A 24,749-nucleotide genomic window follows, 5' to 3' on the forward strand; every position below is an offset into this window, starting at 1 on the left:
TAAGAGGGAAATCTGTTCTCAGCTACATAATGGGTGGTAACAGAGAAGACAGAGTCAGAGTCTACTGAGAGATGCACAGCATGGTCACAGGTTGCAACAAAGGGAATTTTAATTGGACATGGACTTGGAAGGCACACCCTGCCCCGCCTTCTTCTTCCTCTACCCCTATTTTTTTTGTTGCTGAGCATGACATCATATGGTATGGAATATCCCTGTGGTCAGCTGGGGTCAGCTGTCCCAGCTGTGTCCCCTCCTAACTTCTTGTCCGCCCCCAGCCTACTCGCTGAGGAGAGGGCAGAATGGGGGAAAAAACCCCCAAAATAAAGCCTTGATACTGTGCAGCAAGAGCTAAAACGTTGTGTAATCAACACTGGTTTAGCCACAAATGCAAAACACAGCACCATACGGGCGGTTATAAAGGAAGTTAACTCTATTCCGACCAGACCCAATACAGTGCGATAAATATTGTGTGGGCCCATTTAAACTAAATCTCTTTATATTTGTTTGTGATCAACAGGTCTACACTAAATGGCTTGATGGGCCATTTCTACAGAGCTCTACAGAACCAAGATTTTTAGTACTTGTGAATCCAGCAAGAGCTATCAGTTTACAGCTGCATGGGCTCCATGACTGAGCACACAACTATAGCTCTAAACTTTTGAGTTCTATTGCTGACATTAAAACGGGACTGCCCAACCTTTTGTATAATCTACTGTTCTATTTCTACTGCTTGTGTTAATTACCCTGTAAGGAGGAGACAGCTTATTGTTTTAGGCTGCTAAATAGTGCCTTTTATATTTTGGGTGGTTGTTTCAGATACATATCTGTCAATGGCTGAAATTTACAGGAAACAAGGTGATAATACATTGGCAATCATCAGTTATAGCTCTGCAATACAATGCAGCCCTACAGATGATGACATTTATTTTAGGAGAGCTGAGTTGTATTTTGAGGAAAATCAATTTTTATTGGCCATGGATGATTATGCCAAAGTAAGTTCACTTTTTCTTATTGTTACAATAATGTAGTAACTTTGTGTAACTTTAGTAAAAGTAAACTGTATTTGGATATATCTGGTATGTAGCTTGGAGAAGAGATATCCTTTGAAATAAATGATGCTTAAAAAAAAAATCAGTGCTATGGAAATAAATAATTTCTGTTACTCCTGCTGGCTAATTCAATAAGTTACTGAATGTCTACAAATTATCAGCCACTAATAAGCTTGCATCACTACTTTTTTATTTCACTTTATGGTTAATGGAAATGACACTAGACATTAAAGGACAAAGGAATAAAAAAGAAAATCTGAGAATAAAAGGATATATTATTTTTATGCTTGGTTAAGACTTTTAATCATTAGAAATAATAAGAATGAGGAATAACATCATGTACTATTCTATTTTTTTCATTATAGTGTTTTCAGTATAACCCAAAAAGGACAGATGCACTTATGAAACATGGAATACATTTCTTTGACTGTTCCATTTTGACTACAGCTATTCAGGATTTTACAGCTGTGATCAAGAAAGACCCCAGCAATGCTCAGGCGAGGTAGAATATATAGTTTGACAAAAGTATTTGAATTTTAAGTGGATTATTAAAATAATATTAATATGTAAAAGACTGAATATGCATTAAACAATAATAAAGCAATTGCATTTCCAAAGAGGTGTCTAATAGAAATAGAATAAGACTTCTAGGCCATGATATTCATTGGGGAATCTTTGTATTGCTTTAATGACTTTGGATTAGTTCCTAGACCTTAATTTAGCTAAGCACAGAACCATGTGCTCAGATCCCACTGGAGTAATGCAAATATAGAGTCAGTTGGACTTAAGCATGTGCATATGTGCTTTGCTCTAAAGAGCTGGATTTAAATACATGCTCAAAGTGAAGAATGTCCTTAAGGATTACATAGTTCTATGCCTAATTTCCATTGGTTGCCTTGACACTTCTAGTTTTAGCATTATGCTGAATTAATGTTTTCTGTACAAAATCTGAATTATGAATGAGAAGCATCTTTATTTTTGAATTATAATGATGATTCTAAGGTTTGACTTACAAGGACTGAAAAAAAATTATATGATTTCCCTACTAGAAAATGTGACTTCTTTTTAATATAATTCTTGCCAAGATTTACGTTTGTTTTATACTCTATTCTGGATTCATGAAAATAGATGTAAAATAAAAATAAGAGCAGATATTCAATACCAGGTTATGATACCTGAATTTAGGTGTCAGCTTGCTGTATCCAAGGGATGTAGGTGTCTGAGCAGCCGTTATCACCAAGGAGGCTAATCAATACAGTTAGTAGACTCTAGGTAGACTGAATATAGACTCTTCTATAAAGCCTGGAGAGCTGTTCAGTTAAACAGCCAGTAAGTCTATATTTTTGGATGAACTGAATTGCTCTCATCTTCTTGGATTGTATTGACTAGATAATGGAAAGTCAGACACCTAACGTATGTTGTAGGCATCTACAAATAGTCACCTAAATTCAGATGTCTTATTCTGGAACTGATTCCCATCCAAACTGAATAGAAACGGCTAGGGAAGGATTCCCCTATGTGTATCTTCTACCTGTCAGTCATCTCCTTCATCACCGGGAACCACAAAATCTCAACCTGTTAATATTATAACACTCAACCTGTTAAGTATAAGACTCAACCTGTATAAGACTCAACCTGTTAATATTATAAATAATAGTCTATGACTTCACACTATGACTCCATTCTGTAGGTATAATTTTCTAAGGGAAATTATATTTAAAGAGAAACTTTCTTCCTTATTAGGCTGTATCGAGGAAGAGCATATGCTAAGCAGCAGCAGTATAGAAATGCAATACAAGACTTAGCAGCAGCGGTTCATCTAGACCCTTCCTGTTGGTTAGCATTCTACTATAGAGGTTGCATACTACGACAGATTGATCCAAAAAGAGCTGTGCAGGACTTCAGTGTTTCTGGTATTGTTTGTTTCTTTTAATGGTGTATATATTTATAAAGAGGAATGACCATTCACCAGTAATTACTATACTGCAATATAACACAGATATTTCATGTTGCAAATATTGAAATGTATGGTTGTCATTCAGTGTTTGGTAATAACTTGCTCCTTTTCATGTCTATTAAGTTTGCTATTAGACATTGACTCTTGCTGCTGTTGTTTTTCTTCAGTTATTTTGCCTCTGCTTCCCAAGCTTTTCTGCTTCACTTTTAACTGAGAATTATACATATGTCTTGAAGGTATTTTGTGCCACAATGAACAGTTTCTGTTATGATCTGCTATGTTATATTATGGTTTAGCTATGATATTTTATAAAACTCTAAGAAAATTAGAGTAAAAAGTAATGTGCAAATAAGTTGCATGGAGTAACTGAAATATATGTGAATATCTGAACAGTTGATTTTTATTCTCCCTCTCCCACAGTACTCATCAATGACACTCAGGAAAATGTCTGTTCTTTTCTTCATCGTGGGATTGTTTACTCAGAACAGTGTCAATGGTCACTTGCAATCTGTGACTTTGAAAGCGTCCTAGCTTTGGACAGGTGATTAGACTTGAGAATTTGAATATATGTTGTTTATATTCTGATTACCTGGGGGCATAAAAGTACTAATAAAGAAAAGTAGAATCATAACTGTTACTCAGCAAATAGACTGGAATTAAACTGCACAAAAACATAATGTTGTCTCCTTTTAGTATCTTTTGCCTCATTTATTATAGTCTGAGTATAAGAAAAATAATTATTAATGTATTTCAAAATTAAATTTTATTTTGCCTTACATGGCAACTTGGCAAATAAATTATTCAAGTTTGGCAGAGAAAAGATGAAACTGAAGTCCTAGTTAAAGTTGACTACTCATGCCATAATAATTTCATCAGTCTTTTGGGAGGGAATCTGTCCACACGGCAGGTAAAAAGTCAAACTATTTTTTTTTCCCAAAAGAAAGTGCCACAATGTTTTCTTTAGGAAAAGCCAGTGAATGGTGTCCCTGAAAAAAAGAATGCTGTTTGTGGTCCTTGATAGTTGGTGACTGCAGCTGATGCGGTTTCTCTGAATTGCATGTCTTCCTACTGCTTAAAAATACTTCAGAAACAGATTTTATCTGTAGCAGCCCTGCCATGCAAACGGTCTTACGATATGCAACAAGCCTCCCATACTAGTTAGCTGCATTAATTACCTTACTCTAAAGGTATTGAGTTCTTGTTTGGCCTCAGGCAACCTCAACAGTCCTGTCTTGAGCAAAGGCTTCCCTTCCAATCTGTGGCAGGCCTAAAGACCCCTCAGGTCTTCCTTTGTCTCAGCTCTGCTATGGGAAGTGTTGAAATTTGCCTAGAAAGAGTCTGTAAGAGTGGGCTGCACAAGATATTGCGGCTGTTGGGAACCCAGGTCTCCCTAGCAGCTAGCCAAGGGAAATGACAGAAAATAAGGGAGCAGGCTAGATGAAAAACGTGTAAGCTTTGTCAGTCTTTTAAAGCTACAATGTGTTTTTAGTATTGAAGAATTCATTATTTGTTGGTGTATTCAGTATATACAAAATTTCCAGCTAGCTCTACTTCTAGTCCAGTTTCTGTGACAGAGACTTGTCATAATTTCTTCACAATTCACATTTGGAGTCCTGGTTTTGGTGATCAGAGAGCCTCTAGTATGCAGCCAAATATCACAAGCTACTGAAATGGTGTTTTTTAATGAGCTATCTCCTCATTGGAGGAGATTGGCAATTGCAATTCTTTAGCCAGTGTGATCACAAAACAGATGTGCGGTAAATGTCATAGAAGTAGATGAAGCCTGTAGAACTTGTGGTTACAATGACATACTTCATGCAATAACAAAAGGAAAAAAAAATATCTGTTTTTAGCTCTATCATCTTTGCTTACCTAAATATTGGTTTGATACTGCTGTTGCATCTCGAGCGATACTATGAAGCTATTCAACAGTTTACTAATGCCATTGAAATTGATCCTCTCAATGTTCGAGCCTATGTATGCAGAGCGCAAGCATATCGTAAGGTAATACATTCCTTTTGCTTTTGTTTGCCAGCTAATATAGCTTTATTTACATTTATGGTTGTTGTGAGTGTTTTAATACTTATGCCTTGGTTTTATACAGATGTTAGAACCTGCTTGTAGCTATATGTTTCAAGTAGTCCTTGTCACCATAATAGAATTACATACATTGCAATTGTAAAATATTGTTAGCATGTAATGCAATGACACAAAATATTTCAAGTATCATTTTATCTTTTCTATGTCAGTGTATATCTAATCTGAACTGTAACAAATTTTTTTAAATATATTTCAAAAAATATTTTTTTGAAAATATGTGTTTTTTAAATATAAAACCCCCCACATTTTGAAATACAGTGCTTTCTAAACAGAATTTTCTTGAGAATACTAATTTTTCAGGAAACTCAAATTTCTGTCCTCACAAATGGGAGTGAAAACTTTTCCAATATTTTAATTTACTGTGAAACAGAATGTATTCTACTTCTGCATGGGATTTGAGAATAGTTTCTGCTAGCAGTTGGTTTTTTTGAGACCCTCTCAGGACTACAAGGAATGGAGTATTCAATGTGACCTAATTTCTGTAGTTTTCATTGGCAGAATTCAAATACTGTTGTGTCTCACAGTGCTTAGTTTGTTTTCAAAATGTTTTGGGAAAGTGTTTACACTGTTCATTTTCTTCCACAACTAAAGGCAATGGCTTTTAACTCAGTGCATCTAAATGGATTGATGATATTCTTTTTTTGGATACTGTTTTTAAGAACTTGTGCCTGATAATTTATATTGGAGGTCATCCACGAATGCTCAGGTTGCTTTTGTAGTTTTTTGATGTTGGTGGTGGTTTGGGGGGGGGATTTTTTTTGCCTTTTTTTTTTTTTTTTTAATTTCAATGTAAAGCAGTAAAATAAAGCTCAATACATGCATTCTATCAATGCTGTTCTTTAATGAGAGTTCAAGTTAGCAGCTATCCCAGCTGGATGAATCAGTCCTTGGGATCTTCACTGTAAGGATCTCCTTTCTCCTCAGCATCTGAAGCACACTGAATGGGACCACATGCACAGACACTTGAAAAATAAATGCAAATTCATTACAGCAAGGAAGATTCATCAAGACATGTGCATGTGGATCTCATGACCTAATCTCCTTCCCAATAGTCCAGACTCTTCTTTGGATTTTGGAAAAGTAAAGAAACTGTCTGGAGTTTGGATCTGTCCTGTGGGAGGGTATGGAAATATGTAGGGTAAATGTTTCAGACCTTTATTAAAAACATGTTGAGCTCCTTTACAGAGGGCGTATGTGCCTTGTGAGTAGTTACCATGTGGGCATTACATCCTGCAGAACCACATTTACAGAAATAGTAATTGTGTCTCCAAATTGTGTTCATATTAGCAATTACATTTCTGTTTTTTCTTTATAAATTACAGATTCATAATTTACCAAATGCTTTGAAGGATATAAACCGAGCCATTCATCTTTATCCAAATAAATCACAACTTTGCATATTAAGGTAGGAAAGTGATTAGCTGAGAACTTCACAGATATCTCACTTTTGAAAAAAAAAATCCATTTGGAATGCTGTTGGTAGATGCCCTTGTATTCTTTGAAACCTGCTCTGAATGGGTTTTAAATAATGTAGTATTTTCATAGAATTTTCAAACCTGAAGAACTTTATCTGCATAGTGTCACGCAGCTATTGTAATTGTTACCTTGGAGGGAGGAACCTTGTTTTGTATACAGGATTCTGCTCTTTGAGGTACATACAGTTTCTGGAGAAGAAGTAGTATATAGGTGCCATGACAAAAAAGCAAGTCTGATCTTTTAAAAAATTAATAATTTTAAATGTTTTCCCCAAGTGGATGGGCCCTTCACTGATTTGTTTGCAGAATCCACATAATGCAAAGAATGTGAAGGATTGAGTTCAGGCCAATTTAGATTTGAACTATTCTTCTTCCCCATCTTCAGCCCAGTGAGAAGTAGTGACCTTTGCCAAGACTAAAAAATAAATTACTAGATAAAGCTGTTTCCTCCCCTGAAAAGCTGTAAGAACTAAGGAGGAAATGCTAGGATATTATTCCTCAGGTGTATTAGGAGATTTAGTTACTATGTTCCAGTCAATAATACTGTATTTTCCCAGTTTTAAGAGTGGGTTTGCTCAGCTTGTCTCTGAGTGTGGTTTGGCTAGCATGACCTCTTATACTGATGGTCACATCTGAAGAGGCAAAAAATTGTCCTTGAAAACTGAATGTGTCTATCAGCTATGAGTCTGTGGTGGATTTTAGAAACAGTATTATTAAGATTATTGTTGCAGTTCTTGAGATTGTAAGGATTACTATCTGTGGAATCCAAAGAAAATGTATTTTTGTAACTCCTACAATCTGAAGAGAGGTAAGCATATAATTTCTTGGTACTGTGATGTGAGAGAAAAAAAATAAAAATTTGACAGATATTTCTGATAAAAAAAAAAAAAGGAAAAACTTTGGATGTTTTTATTAGAAGACATCATTTTTCCTTTTTCTCTTTTTATACTAATGAAAACATATTTCAGTAGTACTTGCACTTTGAAAGAAATACCTGGAAATAGTTTTACTAATTACATCCAACAAATATTTCATTACAGGGGACAGTACTTAATGGAGTTGAAGAAATATGAGCTGGCAAGTTTATGTATTTACCAACTTGCAGAAATGGATGAAGGTAACATCAATTTCCATCAATTTTCCTAGATAGTGGTGAACCATGGCAACAGTCTGTAACCAAGGAACCACTCGAAAAATTAAGTTCAAGCATGAAAATAGGTTAGTTACCATGAATCAGCTAAAATATAGGAACTTAATATCTAGAGTATTTTGTCTGCATGTCTGAAGCCTTTAAAGGTAATAATGGTGTACACTATTGCCTGTGCTATCACCTGTGATTTCAGAATTTCCTTTATCTTTTGAGTTCTTGTTGTTTTCTATTTCTACGTTTCGATACTGGTAATTTCTGCTTTAAAGGAATATTGAGTAAGGATTCTGTTCTGTACTTATGTACAGTCTTTCCTAACAAAATATCAAATAGCTTTAGAACTGAACTTTCCCAATGGGTTTGAACAGTAAAAATGTTGCAGTGTAGTAGTTCCTTGATATGTGCTGGGCATAAAATGGCAATGCTGAGTGCGTCCTGAAGCTCTTGGTGAATCCACATGAATAGCCATACTGTATGAGATTAATTTCCTGTCTCTGGTAGTGACCAAGAGTGAATACACAGGGCACAAAAATATAAAAACAAAGCATGTAAATGGTGATACTTTCGCAGAGCAAAGCCTTCTTAGATGTGGAGAGAGGAAGGTAAATATTTGCAGATGTTTAGCAACCAAACTACACTCATTGATAAATAACTGTTCAGCTTCAGACTTCTGTAGGAATTTAATTTACATTTGTATTTTTATGGATGTTAAAACAAGCTTTGATACTCCAATTATTTTAATAGCCTTTTAAAGTTTGCATATCATTTAAAGGTATTTTATACTGGAAAACATATAGGTTGAAGTAAAAGAGATTATTGTTTTTCATGGTGGTTTCCTTCCAGAATCTTTTACGTCTCAGCCTGTTCAGCAAGCACTCATTCAGTCATTTTGTCAAAATCACAATAAGGCCATAGAGTGCTTACGTGAAGCTACTGCAACTCAACCTGAGCCTTCAATGTTTGTTATTTTAGGAAAAATACAAATGAAAGCCAAGAAAACTAAGGTTAGAAAAATTTACATTATATATATGCCAAGCAAGACAATGTTTTTCTTTCTGTATTCTTTTAATATTTTATGAAATGTGCTAGTATGTAAATAAACCTTCAGAGTACCTCATGGTTTAAATTATAAGACCACCTGAGTAAGAATTTTCAACAACAGCACTAATAGTTCAGCATAAATTAGGCAATTTTAGTTTTAAAACATTTAAGATGATAAATTAAAAGATAGTTATGTAGATTGAGTCCATTACATGTTATAATTTTTCTTCTTTTGAAATAAAATAATACAGAGGTATGTCTAGCATTTTTTTGTCTAACAATGCAGTACAAAAGTTTAAATCATGTATGTGAACTGAATATATAACGTATAGTTACAGATATTTTCTCAACTTTGTGAATATTCATGTCATAGCGTTTAACCAATATTGTCACTCCTCTGAGTCCTGCAGTTAGCAATATTTGAGGCCTGCAGAATTGTTGAAATTGGCAGTATGGATTAGCTGTTTCTTTTTGTACAGTCCTATTTGTTTATACAAAATGTACAGAGTCCTTTTTCCCTAAACACAATAGCAGCAAGCAACAAGTAGATTCATAAAACCTTGAATGTACCTATCTGTTGAGTTCTGTGTTTGAAATGCGCAGTCTTTCTGTTTCCTCTTAGCCTCGTGTTTGCAGGTTCTTTTTAAACGAAAAGGTGTGCACTTTGCAAATATTATACTTCTGCTCCCTGAGCTTGTACCAGATAAAACCTCGTGATCCATTCAGCTTTTTTCGTTAGGTTTGGGTGGTTTATTTGTCTCAAACCATAATGGGACATTACTAGTTCCGCCGTCTTTGAAAGAATGCTGTCAAAGACGGTGATCATTGGTATGCTCCAATTCAACCCATTTCAGTTCTCATGGTTAAGAGGATGTGTATGAGAGTCATTCCCTGATTTCTCAGAGTGCTTCACCCAGAGGTGAGGACTTGCATTGCCACCTGTCCTGGAGAGGAACGACGCAATACTCTCAATATGGGAAAATGATCAGACTTCAGGCTATAGTGCCCTGAGCATCAGCTGTGCCTTTAGAATTATATGTGAGTGAGTTCAGGTATCTATAGTTCTTTTTCCTCTTAAAATAAGAGTATTTTTGAATGTAGGAATAGAGAAAAATGATTTTTAAATAGCAGTAAATGCAGACCTGTTTCATTTAAAACTTCTACTACCTTGACAACTTAGGGAGGCAGGTGTAGTATTTGCAGACGGCCCTATAGGCACCGGTATTTCAAAATGATTTTTCTGAACAAATACTTCTTCATCTTGAAAGACTCACTTAAGAAAAAAATACTATAATTCTTTTACTCTTCTTGATATTGAAACTTTAAACTGTGGTCCCTTCATAAGCCATTCCTCAGCCTTTGAGGATTATCTTGAACGGTTCTTAATTTTTTGGTTGTTTTCCTTACACTATCCTTTAAACCAAAGCATTATTAAGTATGCATAAATTATTGCCCAGATCTATGAGACATGGTAAGATTCTGAGAGGCTATTCACTTAAGTTCCTTCAATGCCTATACAGATTGATCCTTTCAATATTTCTTAATGGGTATTAAATTTAGTAAGTTGTCTATGGAATAAATAATTTGTCATTATTTACATAAAGAAACCTGTAGCAAGTACTGCATTATCATCAGACTCCATCAAAAGGTATTCTTTTCTTCCTGAGGAAATAAATATAAGTAAAATTAATAAATAGTTATAATTAACTATGTACCTAAATAACAGTATAAATGAACTGTATGTTATTTCTAGATCATGTACATCAGCTACTTTGTCATATATAAATAAAACTCAGGAATATTTATCTGTTTTTCTAATCAGTTATTAATATGAACCATTTAGGGATCAAGAGTGTGTCTAACTCCAGCAACATCAAGGAACACTAGACTAGTCATTTTTACAACTAATGTTCCAAAGAAGGACTGAGAAAAAAACATTTAAAAATGGTTTAAAATGTCTAACAAATCTTGCAGATTTTCAGTTAAGTGCTTTACAACTATTAATACTATCTGTATTGCAGGATGCTGTGAGAAGTTTTAAAAAAGCTATGAAGCTCCTGATGGCCTCAGCAAAAATCCTGCCTAATACATTTGAGGCTGCAGAAATGTATTATCTCACAGGCCTGTGTTACATGGAGCAAAAAAGTTTATTACGGGTTGGTATTAATTATATAGAATATATTAGCCTTTGACTCCACTGTTTGTAAACAACAACTATGATAACTCAGTGAATGATTTCAATATTTTAAACAGCCTCCACTGCCTTTAGCAATTTTCTTTTGAATTCATGATGTACATTAGACTGTCTTGCAAGTTTGAGTCATTTTTCCAGTGCTAATGTTATGATTTTTTAATGTGTGTAATTAATTGCTATTCTGATGGAATAAAAAAACTACATGAATTTCTTATCTGTTTATCAGTGTCTTCACAGATCTTATAGACAAACAACACTCATATAGGAGTATCAGTGGCTTAGTGAATTGGTAGTAAACTTGGACAAAGGAATTCCTAGATTATTGTATTATGGATTTGGTTGTAGTTGTTAACTGTTTTTTATATTACTGTAGCTCATAACATCCCTAGCTGGTTCTCTTCGGCACTTAATATATGATACTTAAGAAATAAACTGTGTTACCAAAGAAAACATATTTCCCTTCTTTCAACAAAATCAATACTTTTAACTGTATTAGAGACTTCTTTGTTGAAAACTACTGAAAGCCTATCTGAGCTTTGTGGCAGGCCTAGTGTGAGTTAATGCAAATGTTTCCTATGTTGATATTTTAATAAATATCTTTCAGTTGTTGATTTGCTAAAAGGCTCAAGACAGAAACTAGAAACATTTGAAATATCAGAATTTCACAGGGAAGAGAACAATTTATTGCCTTGTCTGCTTCCAACACCATTTGTCAAAAGTGATATTCTGTTGGAAGAAGGCTGTCAAAATTGTCTGAAATATCTAATGAGGTAATACATGACAGTTGCAAAAGGTGACTTTCTGTGTCAATGTACATCTGATATTACAGCTGTAGGTCCTGGAAAAGCCCATGACTTTGTAAGCTAATGTACAATGTAGAGGAAAAAACTATCTGGATGGATTTTAAAGGAGTTGTATACTAGCCATGTTAATCCATTGTCCATTATAATAAACAAATTCACTATTTCAGCTCTTATAGACAGAAGATCATGTGCTTGGTTAAACTTTTGCAGTCTCACAGAAGAAATGAGATTATTAAATCAGTTAGATTGTGCCTCCTTGACGTTATGATTGTATTAGGTAGGGTGTTAATCATTACAAAATTTTAAGTAGCAGTAAATGGATGAAAGTGATAAAAAACAATGCAGGTACATGGTGGGTTCCAGCTGCAAAAATAAGTCATACCTAGCTGTACAAAAGAATCAGTTAGTTAGCCTATGGTTTCAGCTGAACAAACAGAGCATATTTAACCCACATGATATGTCATCCTTTTAGGCCCGTGATGCTTTTAGTATGGCTATCAGACTACATTCAAGTTACCCTGATGCTTTTTATCAGCGAGGGCTGTGTAGAATGCAGCTCAGACAAGCTAAGTGCATCAGAGATTTCAATCGAGCAGTTGCCCTTTGTCCATCACATTTCCAGGTAATAGAAAGACTCCTGATAGTTTGTTTCTGTGAGGCATTTTTGGATGGGTTCAAAGACTGACAGGTTTTGCATTTAAGGGTGTATTGCCTTGTAATCTGCCAGCAAGGACATGGCAAGCATTAAATAAAAGAAATTACAAGCTTCATAAGATGTATGCTTTTATAAACTTGTAATTTCTGTCTTCTATTTAACCCTTGTTTTATAATGTTAAACAAAGCTGGTTTTTTACCATGTCATCATTCTGTCTTCATCTCTACAGGCATATATGAGTCGTGCTGCTTACTATGGAAGTAAAGGTAGATACCCTAAGGCAATTCTGAATTGCAATGAGGCAATAAAAATTATTCCTAACAGTGTGCGAGCTTATTTTTACCGAGGAACTTTAAAGTATCAAAATAAGGTGGGACTGTCTTTATTGTTGTACTTTTGCATTCTCCCTTAAAACTTAATATATCTTACTTGACACTTTAGAATGGTGAAATAATGGTAAAAGTGTTGCTGATGGAAACCAGGAATTCCACTTGATTACTATGCTTTCAGTTCCCCATTGAAGCTACTCTCTGGTTGTTCTATGTAACTGAAAATGATTGACGGGTTTGAGAAGCTACTGAGCATCTATCTGGTTATTCCCCTCTTAAGTTCCACAGAATAGATTCTTACCTAGTGACGGAAGTACCCAAACTCCACAAAAGATACCTTCTGTGTTAGGTTAAGATATAAAATGTAAGCTAGTAAAATTAAGGATTGATTATGTATTGCAGTATATGGATGGGATGTAAGAAAACACTAAGAATGTTTGTTTGCCCAGTCTTAGAACAAGTAGAGCTTCTGAAGAAGTGCTCCCACTGCAGTGAGGACTGCAGTAAGTAGTCCGTAGAGGACATAGTGAAATGGTTGGATGCCTTCCAGTACTGATGAAAAACCAAAATGTAAACCTATAAAATAAAATTTTACAATAGGCTATTATTTGAGGAAGAATATGTAGTGCTGTGAACTCTGAATTACAATTTATACATAGTGTTTTTTCATTTGCAGACATTTCAAGCTGCAATTGAAGATCTTTCAAAAACTATTGACCTCAACAAAACCTGCATTGTGGCACATTATAACAGAGCTGTCTGTTATCATGAAATAAAGGAGTTCAAAAAGGTAAGGTATTAAATTTTTTGTCAGTCACATGAGCACTCAGTTGTTCATATTAGCTAGTAACCTGTTATTGACAATTAGTCAAAATTTCTGACCTCTTGCAATGTCTCCCTGAATGATTGGTGCTCTTCAGGAAATTGTTTAAAAAAATGGCTTTTTAGTCTCTACTATCATATTAATTGCATTTGATATCCCTTTGAAAATATAAGAACTATATCCAGAAGAAGACTACATCAAAATAGGGATTTGGACTACATCCAACCCACATTCACAGCCCTATTTTTTGGATGTGTTTATACATCTGTCAACTTGCCTGTGAGCTGCCTCTGAGTGTTTCTGCTTTCTACCTTTGTTATAAAGCAAAGGCACAACAGGGCACACAAAGGCACCATGCAGCTTCAGACTGGGAACACAATTATGTTGAACTGTCTTTTTGATGAGGCCTATTTTCTGAGACAGGGCTAGTTTCTAAGTATTTGAGCTCGGATGTCTCAAGTCAAATCGATCTTGGGCAAAGGTCATTTGTGCTTAGAGGTTAATTGGCCAAGAATGGTGCAGATGGGTAAAGAAAAATAGGTGATTACAGTAACTGAAGGTAGAAGTTTAAGAAGTGAAAATGATAGTTCCTTCATAAATAAGGTATTATAAAAGTTGTTCTTTGCTATCACTTTCCAGAAAAGCCACTTAAAGTACAAGGGAAGTTGCAGAAAAAATGTGGTATGTTATTGACAGAAAAAATTTACTAGATCTAACAAGAACCGGATTGTTTTCTTTAAAGCTGTTTCTAATATCTAGCTTAGTTTAGAATTGACAAAGAATAGGACTTCTCTTAAGTGGCTAGTATATGGAATACTCCAATCAAGGTCATTTTTGTCATATTAGCTGTAAACTGTCTAGTTATTCTTAACTATACTATATAAATTCATCCTTCAGGTGAAAAAAGAGTTAGGCTAGAACTTCTTCAGATGAAGCATTGTTGAAATACTGTTAAGTTTTGATAAATTTGAGAATTGAGGCTTCTTCAGTCTACCTAGTCATGTCACTATTTGCTCTTTTACAAATTTTACACCCAAATTTAGCTAATACAACTAGTGCTTAGATTTTTCAATAACAATAAATTATATTTGAAGATACTTAATTTTAAAAGTACCTTACTTTGACATTAATTCATAACTAATTAATCTAGAATAATATGTTGGGTTTTTGAATAAGAATTTGGACATAAAATTTAGCAGTAGAAGTAATTAAGATTTATTTCTAACTCTGAAATGTATATAATGACAAAATAAGTTTTAATTATGTCTGTTGAATATATTTGTATTATCTTTGCTTCTGTACTTTAGGAATGGGTATCTATGTAATTATAGAAGGCTCCAAATTCAGTTAAATTCAATCTGGAAACGGTGAAACATTGGAATAGCCACACTGAAGTCTGTGCATATCCACATGATTTGTGTGTCTTTAAAATTTTGAAGTATCATTGTATCCCTCTGAATAAATTATCATTTAAAATCCATTTTATGTTTTTGTAGGCTTTGAAAGATTATGGAATTCTTCTTCTGCTTGAATTGAGTAAGGAAATAGCTTTTAAAGTGTTAATTAATCGTGGACTACTCTACATGGAACTTGGTGATTATGCTAATGCATGTGAGGTACAAAATCCTTCTTTGAGTAAAGGAAATTTAGAGTTTTCTGTTAAATGTAAGCCATTGCTGATATAAAGACCAGCTTGACAGTTTTTATATTCTTCTGAAATAGTTTGTGCCCAGTTCTCATTTGCTCAACACCTAATGCCAGTCTGGCTGTGAAGATGCGAATAAAGTGCAATTTTATAATTTTATGCTGCTAGAGTTAAACGTGGGAGTTGCACAAAATTTAGTAAGCAAGAACCTGATTTTTCCTTCTTTTTTTAATCTTTAAGTAATTTATGTTGGGTCCAAATGAGTACTAATTCATTGCAGAAGCCTAAGTAAATGGAGGTTCTGATTGAGTGGGCTTGTTTTGTTCCTCTGTGTGTGTGTCTGTGTGTGTCAATGACCATTTTTGTTGAAAGAGCAGGAAGGGTCCGACCTCAAGATAAGTTTCTTAAATGTAAGAAAATATTATGTGTTTCTGACACCGACTCACAGGGCAGATGACTCTCTCATTCCATGGGACTCCACCTCGTATAGCAATAGCAGGCTTGAAACCTAACAATGTTAAACATTACTCTTTCACACACATGGGTTTTTATTTTTGAATTTTAAATAGTTTTTAAGTTTTCTAAAAGTTTTCATTTTTTAAAAAGCAGGGGTATTTATTTTCAGTATAACTGGTGCATTCATTGCTTCCATTGTGGGCTAGTAACTTTAAAATGTGTTATCTTCTTTATGTGATAGCAACAATTTCAGCATAGGCATTCTAAAAATTGAGTAATATTTCTTATTTGCAAATAAAAAATGAAGAATGAATATGAATCTCATTCCAATGACCCAGAAATGTCCTATTGGAAGTGCACAACAAAAGCTCTTTACAGTTGGTAGACCTTGCATAGAAATAATTTAAGTAGAAATATTGTGTTATTGGTCTTTTATGTTTCAAGATGCAGTTGATCAGAATAGTTCAGAAAAGAGGCTGAGGTGGTACAAACCCCAGTAGAAAGAGACTGGGGCAGAACCAGCAGGATGAGCAAAAAGTTATTTGAATGGATTGTAGTGAAGACAAATTTACAAATTGGTAATTGAACAACAGACACAAAAATAAAACAGCTAATTTAAGAAAAACATCAGTGATTATAAATATGCTTGAGACCTTCTTATGTATCAGTTCTGATAAGATTTTATTGCAAGGAGTGTATCTGTATACATGTATAGTACTGGTTGAATTAGGATGTAATTCCTTAAGCACAGATACATATTACTTGAAGTGAATGTATTCCTGAATTGAGTACACTGGAAGAAAAAGGAAAAGTTACAATTCAGTCTATATAAGATCTGAATTGCCAAATAGAGGTGTCTTTTTCCTGTTGATTCTGTGAAGTGTGTGGCTACCTGTGAGGATAGCACCTTTGGTTTAAGTAAACCAAACCTGGTCCTTGGAACTTTGGTCCTGCTTTTGCTCTGCTCCATACACAAAGCAGAGTGTATACTCCAAATTGTGCACATGAAGAATCCCATTAGCTTTGCTGAGTATTCTTTGAAAGGCTTTGCTGGATGGGAACACTGTCTCTCAGTAGTCTTTTAAAAACAGACCTATAATTTTATGATAGTGTGTTCACCAAAAGAGAGGTTTCATTTTAACAAAATACAAATATATATATCTGCACATAATTATTTTGCGACTTGTATAATTCTAACAGTACTAAAATCTTCCACACCTTTTTATTTTTACAATTTGAACAAGTAAAAAATGCTTTCTAAGTTGTAGTTCAGTGGATGCATCGTCTAAACCACTGCTACTACATACTGATTGCTTTCCATGCAGAAGCCTAAAGTTCATCCTTACATCATAATTGAAATGACTGTATTTGATTTTCAAAAGCACCTGTACAGTTTTTACAATTGAACCACATATATCAAAACCACAAGCATTTTGAAAAATGTTCTGAATGTTAGTAAAAGGCAAAAGTCAAAAGCCCTGTGAAGTCTTTCACTGGAACATTATGCATAGAATCTCCCAAAGCACATATGAGTTTGGTTTACTACATTTGTCAAAGTAATAACAGAAAGTAACTAGATAATTTTATTACTGGAAGAATTCTATTGAAATTGCATATAGCAAAATTATTTTCAATATATATGTATTTAATAATAGCAGCTGAGGTACAGTATTTCTATTAAAAACAAACAAACCCCCAACTTTCTGGAAGGTTTTGTTTCTGGAAATGTTGACTTCCAGCTTTGTAGGAAGTACCATGATACCACATAACTTTGCAGATTTTATTCTATCCAAGTCTGGAACAAGAAGTATGAAAACAGTTAAATACATCTGCAGTACTTCTGAACTTATAATGCCTTTGTCAGAAGTCATCTCCCTTTTTATATAAAGAAGTATAAAATTGTTTAGCTAAAACCACAGTTGTAAGTGAAGTGAAACAATACCAATTTGCATGGTTTAATGTCTGTTCTTTTCAGGACTTTAAAGAAGCAACATTGCTTAGTCCAGATGATAGCCAGATCTTTCAAGCTATTGGAATCTGCTATCATCGGTAAGATACGTAGTTTTGTTTGTTAGAGAGTAGAAAAATGAAATAGTTCCTGTGCTTTATATTCCTGTCCACCTTTTCACATTGAGTACACTGAGAACTGGGGGAGGACAAAATGGTAGAGAGGAATGGAGAAAAGAAAATTAGATATTTTTCAAGTTTAACAACTGGTGTTAAAATCTTCTGGTATCAAGCAACTGTGTGTTCATGACAGCATGAGGAAGAAATACTAGGATGATAAAATAGAACCAAGAGAAGGACTGAAAAAGAAAGAATTAAGAGATAAACAGAGTTGGGTTGGTTTGTTCAGAATTAGTTAGGATGCAATTTCTGTTTAAATATGCACTTTATCCTTTAAAGAAAAGCAAAAGCCTCAATGGTCTTCCTTGCCTGAATTTTTTCTTTGGAAATTCTGAAGTGTAGTTTCATCAAGATGAGATTTGTTTAGAAAGACTGAATTAAATCTGTTAATCACTTAAAATAGATATAAATTGAAAGAAATAAGATGTACATTAGTATCTTTGTCTACTTATTATAGTGGTACTTGGAGTTGATAGCTCCTATTTCACAGAAATATCACCTATGATAAAAAGGAAATTTTAATAGCTATCTGCCTATTAGTTTAGACTATTTTATTCTACAGTTACTCTGCCATCTATCACTGCTTAACCTTGTTGCTGCTGAGGCAGTGTGGAAATGGACATATTCAAGATTGTAGCATCAAAACTTCTTGTGTTACTATACCTGTAGTTAGGACATAACTGGCTTCATCTTTCACAGTGTCTGGATGATGTAGAACTCACACAGGAATGCTGAGTTCTGCTTCTAAGAACTGAGCATATGATTTTGGTGCCCATGTCTATATTCAACTGTCAAAAGGAGTCACTCAGCTGTATAACCCGTTTTAAGATGCATTTGGGATCCATCCTGCAGTCTCTAACCTCATGACTGCCTATCAACAGGATTGGAATGAAGTCCTAATTTGTTTTTGCAACAAGCGTTGTGCTTTTAAAAAGCATTTGGTTTACAACCCTTAAAGTTATTTGTTAGCTAAATATATTTAATCTTTCCTCCTTTGGTAAAGAAGTCAGGCTGTTCTTCAGGTAGACACAGGTAGTTCATATTCAAACAATATATTATCTTTTAGTATCATCTTGGTAAAATGATTTTGTACTTCGATGGGTTAAAGTGTTTGCTTTATGTGTGAAGATACTTACTAGCATTCATTGACGTTTCAGGTATTTAATCCTTTTCATTCCTACGCACTATACCTCAGATGCATCAAGTTTTATCTAAGGATGGAGTTCCACATTTGGCTTACTCTTAGACCAGAGTGGTCTGTGCTTAGAACCCTGAATATTGTTTCTTTTTACCCTGCAAGTTTAGCATAGTTTGGATAAGTTCAAGAATTGGTATGAGAAAAAACAGAGAGAAGGCTTGTACTACAAGTAAATTGTCTGTAAACATCTGTGCCTGAATACACTACCAAAACCATATTTGGTCATGACATTTGGACAGCATGAATGACTCGGATAAAGTCTCTCTGTTGAGTACAACTGTTGAAAAGGTGAAATCTTGGCCCAGCAAAAGTTAATGAGGGTTTTGCTGTTTTTTTCCTCAGGCCAAGGAATTCAAACTGAAGTCTGCAAGGTCTTACACTGACTACCTTCACTGTTATAACCATCAGGGAGCACATACAGAAAGAACTTAAATGGGGGGAGGGAAGTGTCCCTTTTAGTCAGAACTGAACTACTTTCAGTGGGCATTATGGGGTAGTATTTGCTGATCATTCATAAATTGAGAATTTTATTTATAGAATTTTTAAACAGCAAACATTAATATCTCTATTTTTAGACTTCATGAGTTTGAAGAAGCTGTGAGATCATTTGACCAGGTTCTCAAACTAGATCCTGTTTCTGTGGATACCTATGTTGGACGAGGAAATTCGTACATGGAAAACGGACATGAGGCTGGTTGTAAACAAGCACAGAAAGATTTCTTGAGAGCAATTCACCTGAATCCAAAGTGTATAAAAGCAAGAATTTGCTTGGGATACAACTTGCAGGTAACACACCAAAATTCATTGTCAATGCTATGTTTAATCAAGCAAAATAACATCAATCTTATATGCATACATTTAGATAATACTTAAAATAATCATAATAAACATAATCTATGTACTTTAGACAAGGCCTATGGCATCTTCTTTCTTTTTAAGTAAATGGGTAGACCATTATTTTCTTTTCACTTTTGTGCCCAATATTCTTGGAATTCTGCTCATTGAATAATGGAATTTGCATATATGGTTCTCTGATAAACTAACATTAAGAACTGGTGTGTTTTGCGTGTATGTGCTGTTTACTGAAGTAAAAAGCAGCCAAAGTGTTGACAAATCTGTGTAAAACAAAATCTTGTATGTCCTAATTATCCAAACTACACTGTTAGCAAATCTGCTAAAATCCCTTGGTAAAGGCCTTATGTATAATGACCTCTGAAAACTGCTTAGAAGGCCAGTAATACCCTGGGCTATGTTAGGAGCCGCATTGCCAGAAGGTCTAACGAGACGATCCTTCTCCTCTGCTCAGTACCGGTGAGGTCACATCTGGAGTACTGTGTCCAGTTCTGGGTTCTCTAGTACAAGAGAGACATGAACATACTGGTGTTCATCCAGCGAAGGGTCACTAAGATGATTAAGGGCTTGAAGCATCTGTCATACAAGGATAAGGGAAAGAGAGATGAAGGCTTAAGGGAGACTCTTATAGATAGGTATAAATATCTGATGAAGGAGTATAAATAAAGTGGAGCCAGGCTCTTCATCATGGTGCCCAGTGACAGGACAGGAGGCAATGGGCACAAACTGAAATACAGGAAATTACATTTAAACATCAGAAAACTTTTTTTTTTTTACTGTGAGGATGATCAAACACTGGAACAGATTGTGCACAGAGGTTGTGGAGTCTCCGTCCTTGAAGATATTCAAAATCTAACTGTACATGGTCCTGGGCAACCTGCTCCAGCTGACCCTGCTTTGAGCAGGGGGTTGGTCTAGGCGATCTCCAAAGATCCCTTCCAAACTCAACCATTCTGTGATTTGATGATGTAGAAGAGATAACACTTGCAGTTAAAACAGTTGTGACAAATACCTTACATAGTTGCAAAGATAATGAATATTGCATAAATAACAAGATACTTAAATTAATTTTTTCTGTAATTTAGTTAACTGCATTTGTAAATAGCATACTTCCATTCTCTGCTCTATGTTTTTTAAGTGGGACCATTCGTATGTCATCATTTCTTGTGTTTCTTATTGTGGACACACTGCAATTCATTTTAGGCCCTTGGAAAACTTCAGAGAGCATGGAGCCAATTTACAGTTGCCATTTGCATTGATCCAAAATGCCATGCTGCATATGATGGAAGAGCTTCAGTCTGTCTTCAAATGGGTGAAACTTTTGCTGCATTTCAAGATACAAATGCTGCTCTAAAGGTAGATGTTAGCTTAAAGTGACTTTACTAAAATCAACCTGTTGCTATGAAGCCAGCTGATATTGTACATTGATAGTTGCCAATTTGGATTAGAAGGTGCAATTAATTTTTTTTTTTTTTAAAAAACAAATGTATCTTTGAAAACCAGAATAAATTAATATAGAAGTGTAAATTTTCCCTGAGTAAGAATGCATCTACATTTTCCTTTCAGCTCACTACAACTGCTCCACTGCTAACAAATCGGGGTGTCATCAATCAGTTAATGGGTTATCTACCCTGTGCCATGAAGGACTATCAACAAGCAATTTCTGTTGACCCAAACTATGCATTAGCCTATTTCAATGCAGCAAATATCTACTTCCATAATCGACAGTTTTCACAGGTAAGTCTACAGTCTTCAGAACTTTTTTTCCTTGAATAAATAATGTTGCCATAAAGCTGTCTTTAAGTATAATTAACATGAAGCTTTCTTACTTTGAATTTCGTGGTCCTCTACCAGGAGATGAATTAATCTGTAGTAATTATTAATAAATAATTGCCTTGCTACTATGTATTTTATCATTGATATGAATGAACTAAGATTCATGACGGCTAGGATACACATCACAAAAATTTGTAAATAATTCAGATACCCAAATCCTGCTGATGTTTAGTAACTTTCCCCCCCAGCCTAACTCCCATACATTAAATAACTTGCCCAGATTCACTATAGCACCATGACAAGGAAAATGAAAAGAATCTCCTGCTGATGAACTTTAATCAAGAAATCAGATCTTCCTCCTGTTACCACAGTAACTTTGGAGTTTTAAATCACCTAATTCTGCTTAAATATGGTGTGTGTCTTCAAATACAGAAGAGTTGGATACTAAAATTCCTCTTGTGAGAGAATTTGAAATCTGCTTGAAGGCAAGGACTATTTATTTTTCTTTGTGTGAGGAGGCCCCTGCAATGATTTTTCCTTTGGTCTTCCAAGTCACGTTTCCTGGGCATAGGCTCAGGCTTCTATTTGATTGGAGCTCTGTGGTCCAGCAGCTGTGGAAACCCAGAAGCAGCATCGATGCTTCAACACATTTCATCTACTTGAATTAATTCTCTCCTAGAGTTGCATCTGTAAACACTTCAGCTTGCAGTTCACTTATTAAGGAATTCACCATGTATAGTACAGGCTTGGCATACGATTTTAAACCTAGATTGTACTTCATAGAGCACAAGAAATGGATCATGTAAGAAAAAAACCTAATGTTCTTGTATGTTTCTCTAAGTTAGATCCCTTGTTGCTCTTGAGCATTAGTTAGTCTTGGATCAGAAATTCCTTAGGAGTCCAAGGTCAGTGCCCTGCATATGGCTGCTTCTGTGATCATGTAATCTCTTTTCTTATGCATCTGGTATCATTCTTCCATGACTGGTTTTGCATAGGCTGTTCTTCCTCTTTAGTGTGTTTCTGTGACTCCTTACTGTCTCACAGAGGCTGTCTAATATGAAGAAAGAAGCTCAAGAATAGGTGTTGCATTATAAATTATTTTCTATGTTAATTCAAATTGGCCTTAGTGTGTAGCTTATTTCTTCTGCTACAGTTACAATTCAGCATAAACAGCTGTTATTTTTCAAAAGTGTGTCTGGGTGGTGATCGACTTATTTGTGGATAAACATACTGGTGCTGTATATCTCTTTTCTGTGCACAAAGAATACTGAACAGAACGAGTAAAGACTTAAGAATACTAACAGCTTAAAGAAACGAACTGGAATTTTCAAGTTGTGCATAAGCCATTTCCTCAAGTTTTAACAGCATACTTTGTCTCCAATTCATGTGTTTTGTAGGCCTATTGCTATTATTCCAAGGCGTTACAACTTGACCCAAGAAATGAATCTGCTGTTATGAATCGTGCTATTACAAATACATTGCTAAACAATATTGAAGAAGCAAAAGAAGACTTTGAGAAGGCAATTTGTCTCTGCCCATTCTCTGCAGCAGTGTATTTTAACAGGGCAAATTTCTATAATGGATTGAAGCAATATGATCTAGCTGAGAAAGACATTTCAACAGGTAATCTTTATTTACCTGTCATGATTATGTTTGGTAGCATACTAACAATTAAGATAACAATTATGATGTGGAATGGAAGAATACAGGCTCTTTAGGAAGGACAGGCAGGGGAGACAAGGAGGGCATGTCGCCCTCTATGCCAATGACTGGCTGGAGTGCATGGAGCTCCACCTGGGGATGCATGCGGAGCTGACCGAGAGCTTATGGGTCAGGATTAAAGGGAGGGCAGGGACAGGTGACATTATAGTGGGGGTCTGCTACAGGCCACCCAACCAGGAAGACTGAGTGGATGAGGCCCCCTATACACAGATAGCAGCAGCCTCACGTTCACAAGCCCTGGTCCTCACGGGGGACTTTAACCACCCCGATATCTGTTAGAGGGACAACACAGCAGGGCATAAGCAATCCGGGAGGTTCCTGGAATGTGTTGATGATAATTTCCTTCTCCAAGTGATAGAGGAGCCAATGAGGAATGGTGCTATGCTGGACCTTGTTCTCACCAACAGGGAGGAGCTGGTAGGGAATGTGAAGCTCAAGGGCAGCCTTGGCTGCAGTGACCATGAAATGGTGGAATTCAAGATCCTTAGGGCACCGAGGAGAGTGCACAGCAAGCTCAGTACTCTGGACTTCAGGAGAGCAGACTTTGGCCTCTTCAGGGATCTGCTTGGTAGAGTAACATGAGATAAAGCCCTGGAGGGAAGAGGGGCCCAAGAAAGCTGGTTAATATTTAAGGATCACCTCCTCCAAGCTCAGGAGCGATGCATCCCAACAAAGAGGAAGTCAGGCAAAAATGCCAGGAGGCCTGCGTGGATGAACAAGATGCTCCTGGACAAACTCAAACACAAAAAGGAAGCCTACAGAGGGTGGAAGCAAGGACAGGTAGCCTGGGAGGAATACAGAGAAATTGTTGGAGCAGCCAGGGATTGGGTTAGGAAAGATAAAGCCCTAAGAGAATTAAATCTGGCCAGGGATGTCAAGGGCAACAAGAAAAGCTTCCATAGGTATGTCGGTGATAAAAGGAAGACTAGGGAAAATGTGGGCCCTCTCCAGAAGGAAACTGGAGACCTGGTTACCTGGGATAGGAAGAAGGCTGAGGTACTCAACGACATTTTTGCCTCAGTCTTCACTGGCAAGTGCTCAAGCCACACTGCCCAAGTCGCAGAAGGCAAAGGCAGGGACTGGGAGAATGAAGAACCACGCACTGTAGGAGAAGATCAGGTTTGAGGCCATCTAAGGAACTTGACGGTGCACGAGTCCATGCGACCTGATGAGGTGCATCCGTGGGTCCTGAGGGAACTGGCGGATAAAGTTGCTAAGCCACTATCCATCATATGTGAGAAGTCATGGCAGTCTGGTGAAGTTCCCACTGACTGGAAAAGGGGAAACATAACCCCCATTTTTAGAAAGAGAAAAAAGGAAGACCTGGGGAACTACAGGCCAGTCAGCCTCACCTCTGTGCCCGGCAAGATCATGGAGCAGATCCACCTGGAAACTATGCT

General features: G+C 35.8%; 1 protein-coding gene across 1 annotated transcript in view; it reads left to right on the forward strand.

The window, feature by feature from the left end:
• TTC6 (tetratricopeptide repeat domain 6) overlaps positions 1 to 24,749 on the forward strand; it is a 64,339-nt gene that overhangs the window by 35,627 nt on the left and 3,963 nt on the right. Inside the window, exons 13-30 of the mRNA XM_075501630.1 lie at positions 817 to 992; positions 1,415 to 1,551; positions 2,793 to 2,962; positions 3,427 to 3,547; positions 4,860 to 5,010; positions 6,429 to 6,511; positions 7,622 to 7,698; positions 8,572 to 8,763; positions 10,744 to 10,925; positions 12,239 to 12,388; positions 12,651 to 12,791; positions 13,427 to 13,540; positions 15,070 to 15,189; positions 17,650 to 17,723; positions 19,575 to 19,785; positions 21,055 to 21,207; positions 21,418 to 21,588; positions 23,025 to 23,250. Of these exons, the coding sequence (XP_075357745.1) occupies positions 817 to 992; positions 1,415 to 1,551; positions 2,793 to 2,962; positions 3,427 to 3,547; positions 4,860 to 5,010; positions 6,429 to 6,511; positions 7,622 to 7,698; positions 8,572 to 8,763; positions 10,744 to 10,925; positions 12,239 to 12,388; positions 12,651 to 12,791; positions 13,427 to 13,540; positions 15,070 to 15,189; positions 17,650 to 17,723; positions 19,575 to 19,785; positions 21,055 to 21,207; positions 21,418 to 21,588; positions 23,025 to 23,250 (2,649 nt within the window). The remainder of the gene's footprint in view (positions 1 to 816; positions 993 to 1,414; positions 1,552 to 2,792; positions 2,963 to 3,426; positions 3,548 to 4,859; positions 5,011 to 6,428; positions 6,512 to 7,621; positions 7,699 to 8,571; positions 8,764 to 10,743; positions 10,926 to 12,238; positions 12,389 to 12,650; positions 12,792 to 13,426; positions 13,541 to 15,069; positions 15,190 to 17,649; positions 17,724 to 19,574; positions 19,786 to 21,054; positions 21,208 to 21,417; positions 21,589 to 23,024; positions 23,251 to 24,749) is intronic.

This window comes from Mycteria americana, chromosome 5 (genome assembly GCF_035582795.1).
Source record: "Mycteria americana isolate JAX WOST 10 ecotype Jacksonville Zoo and Gardens chromosome 5, USCA_MyAme_1.0, whole genome shotgun sequence".
Classification (NCBI taxonomy): Eukaryota; Metazoa; Chordata; class Aves; order Ciconiiformes; family Ciconiidae; genus Mycteria; species Mycteria americana.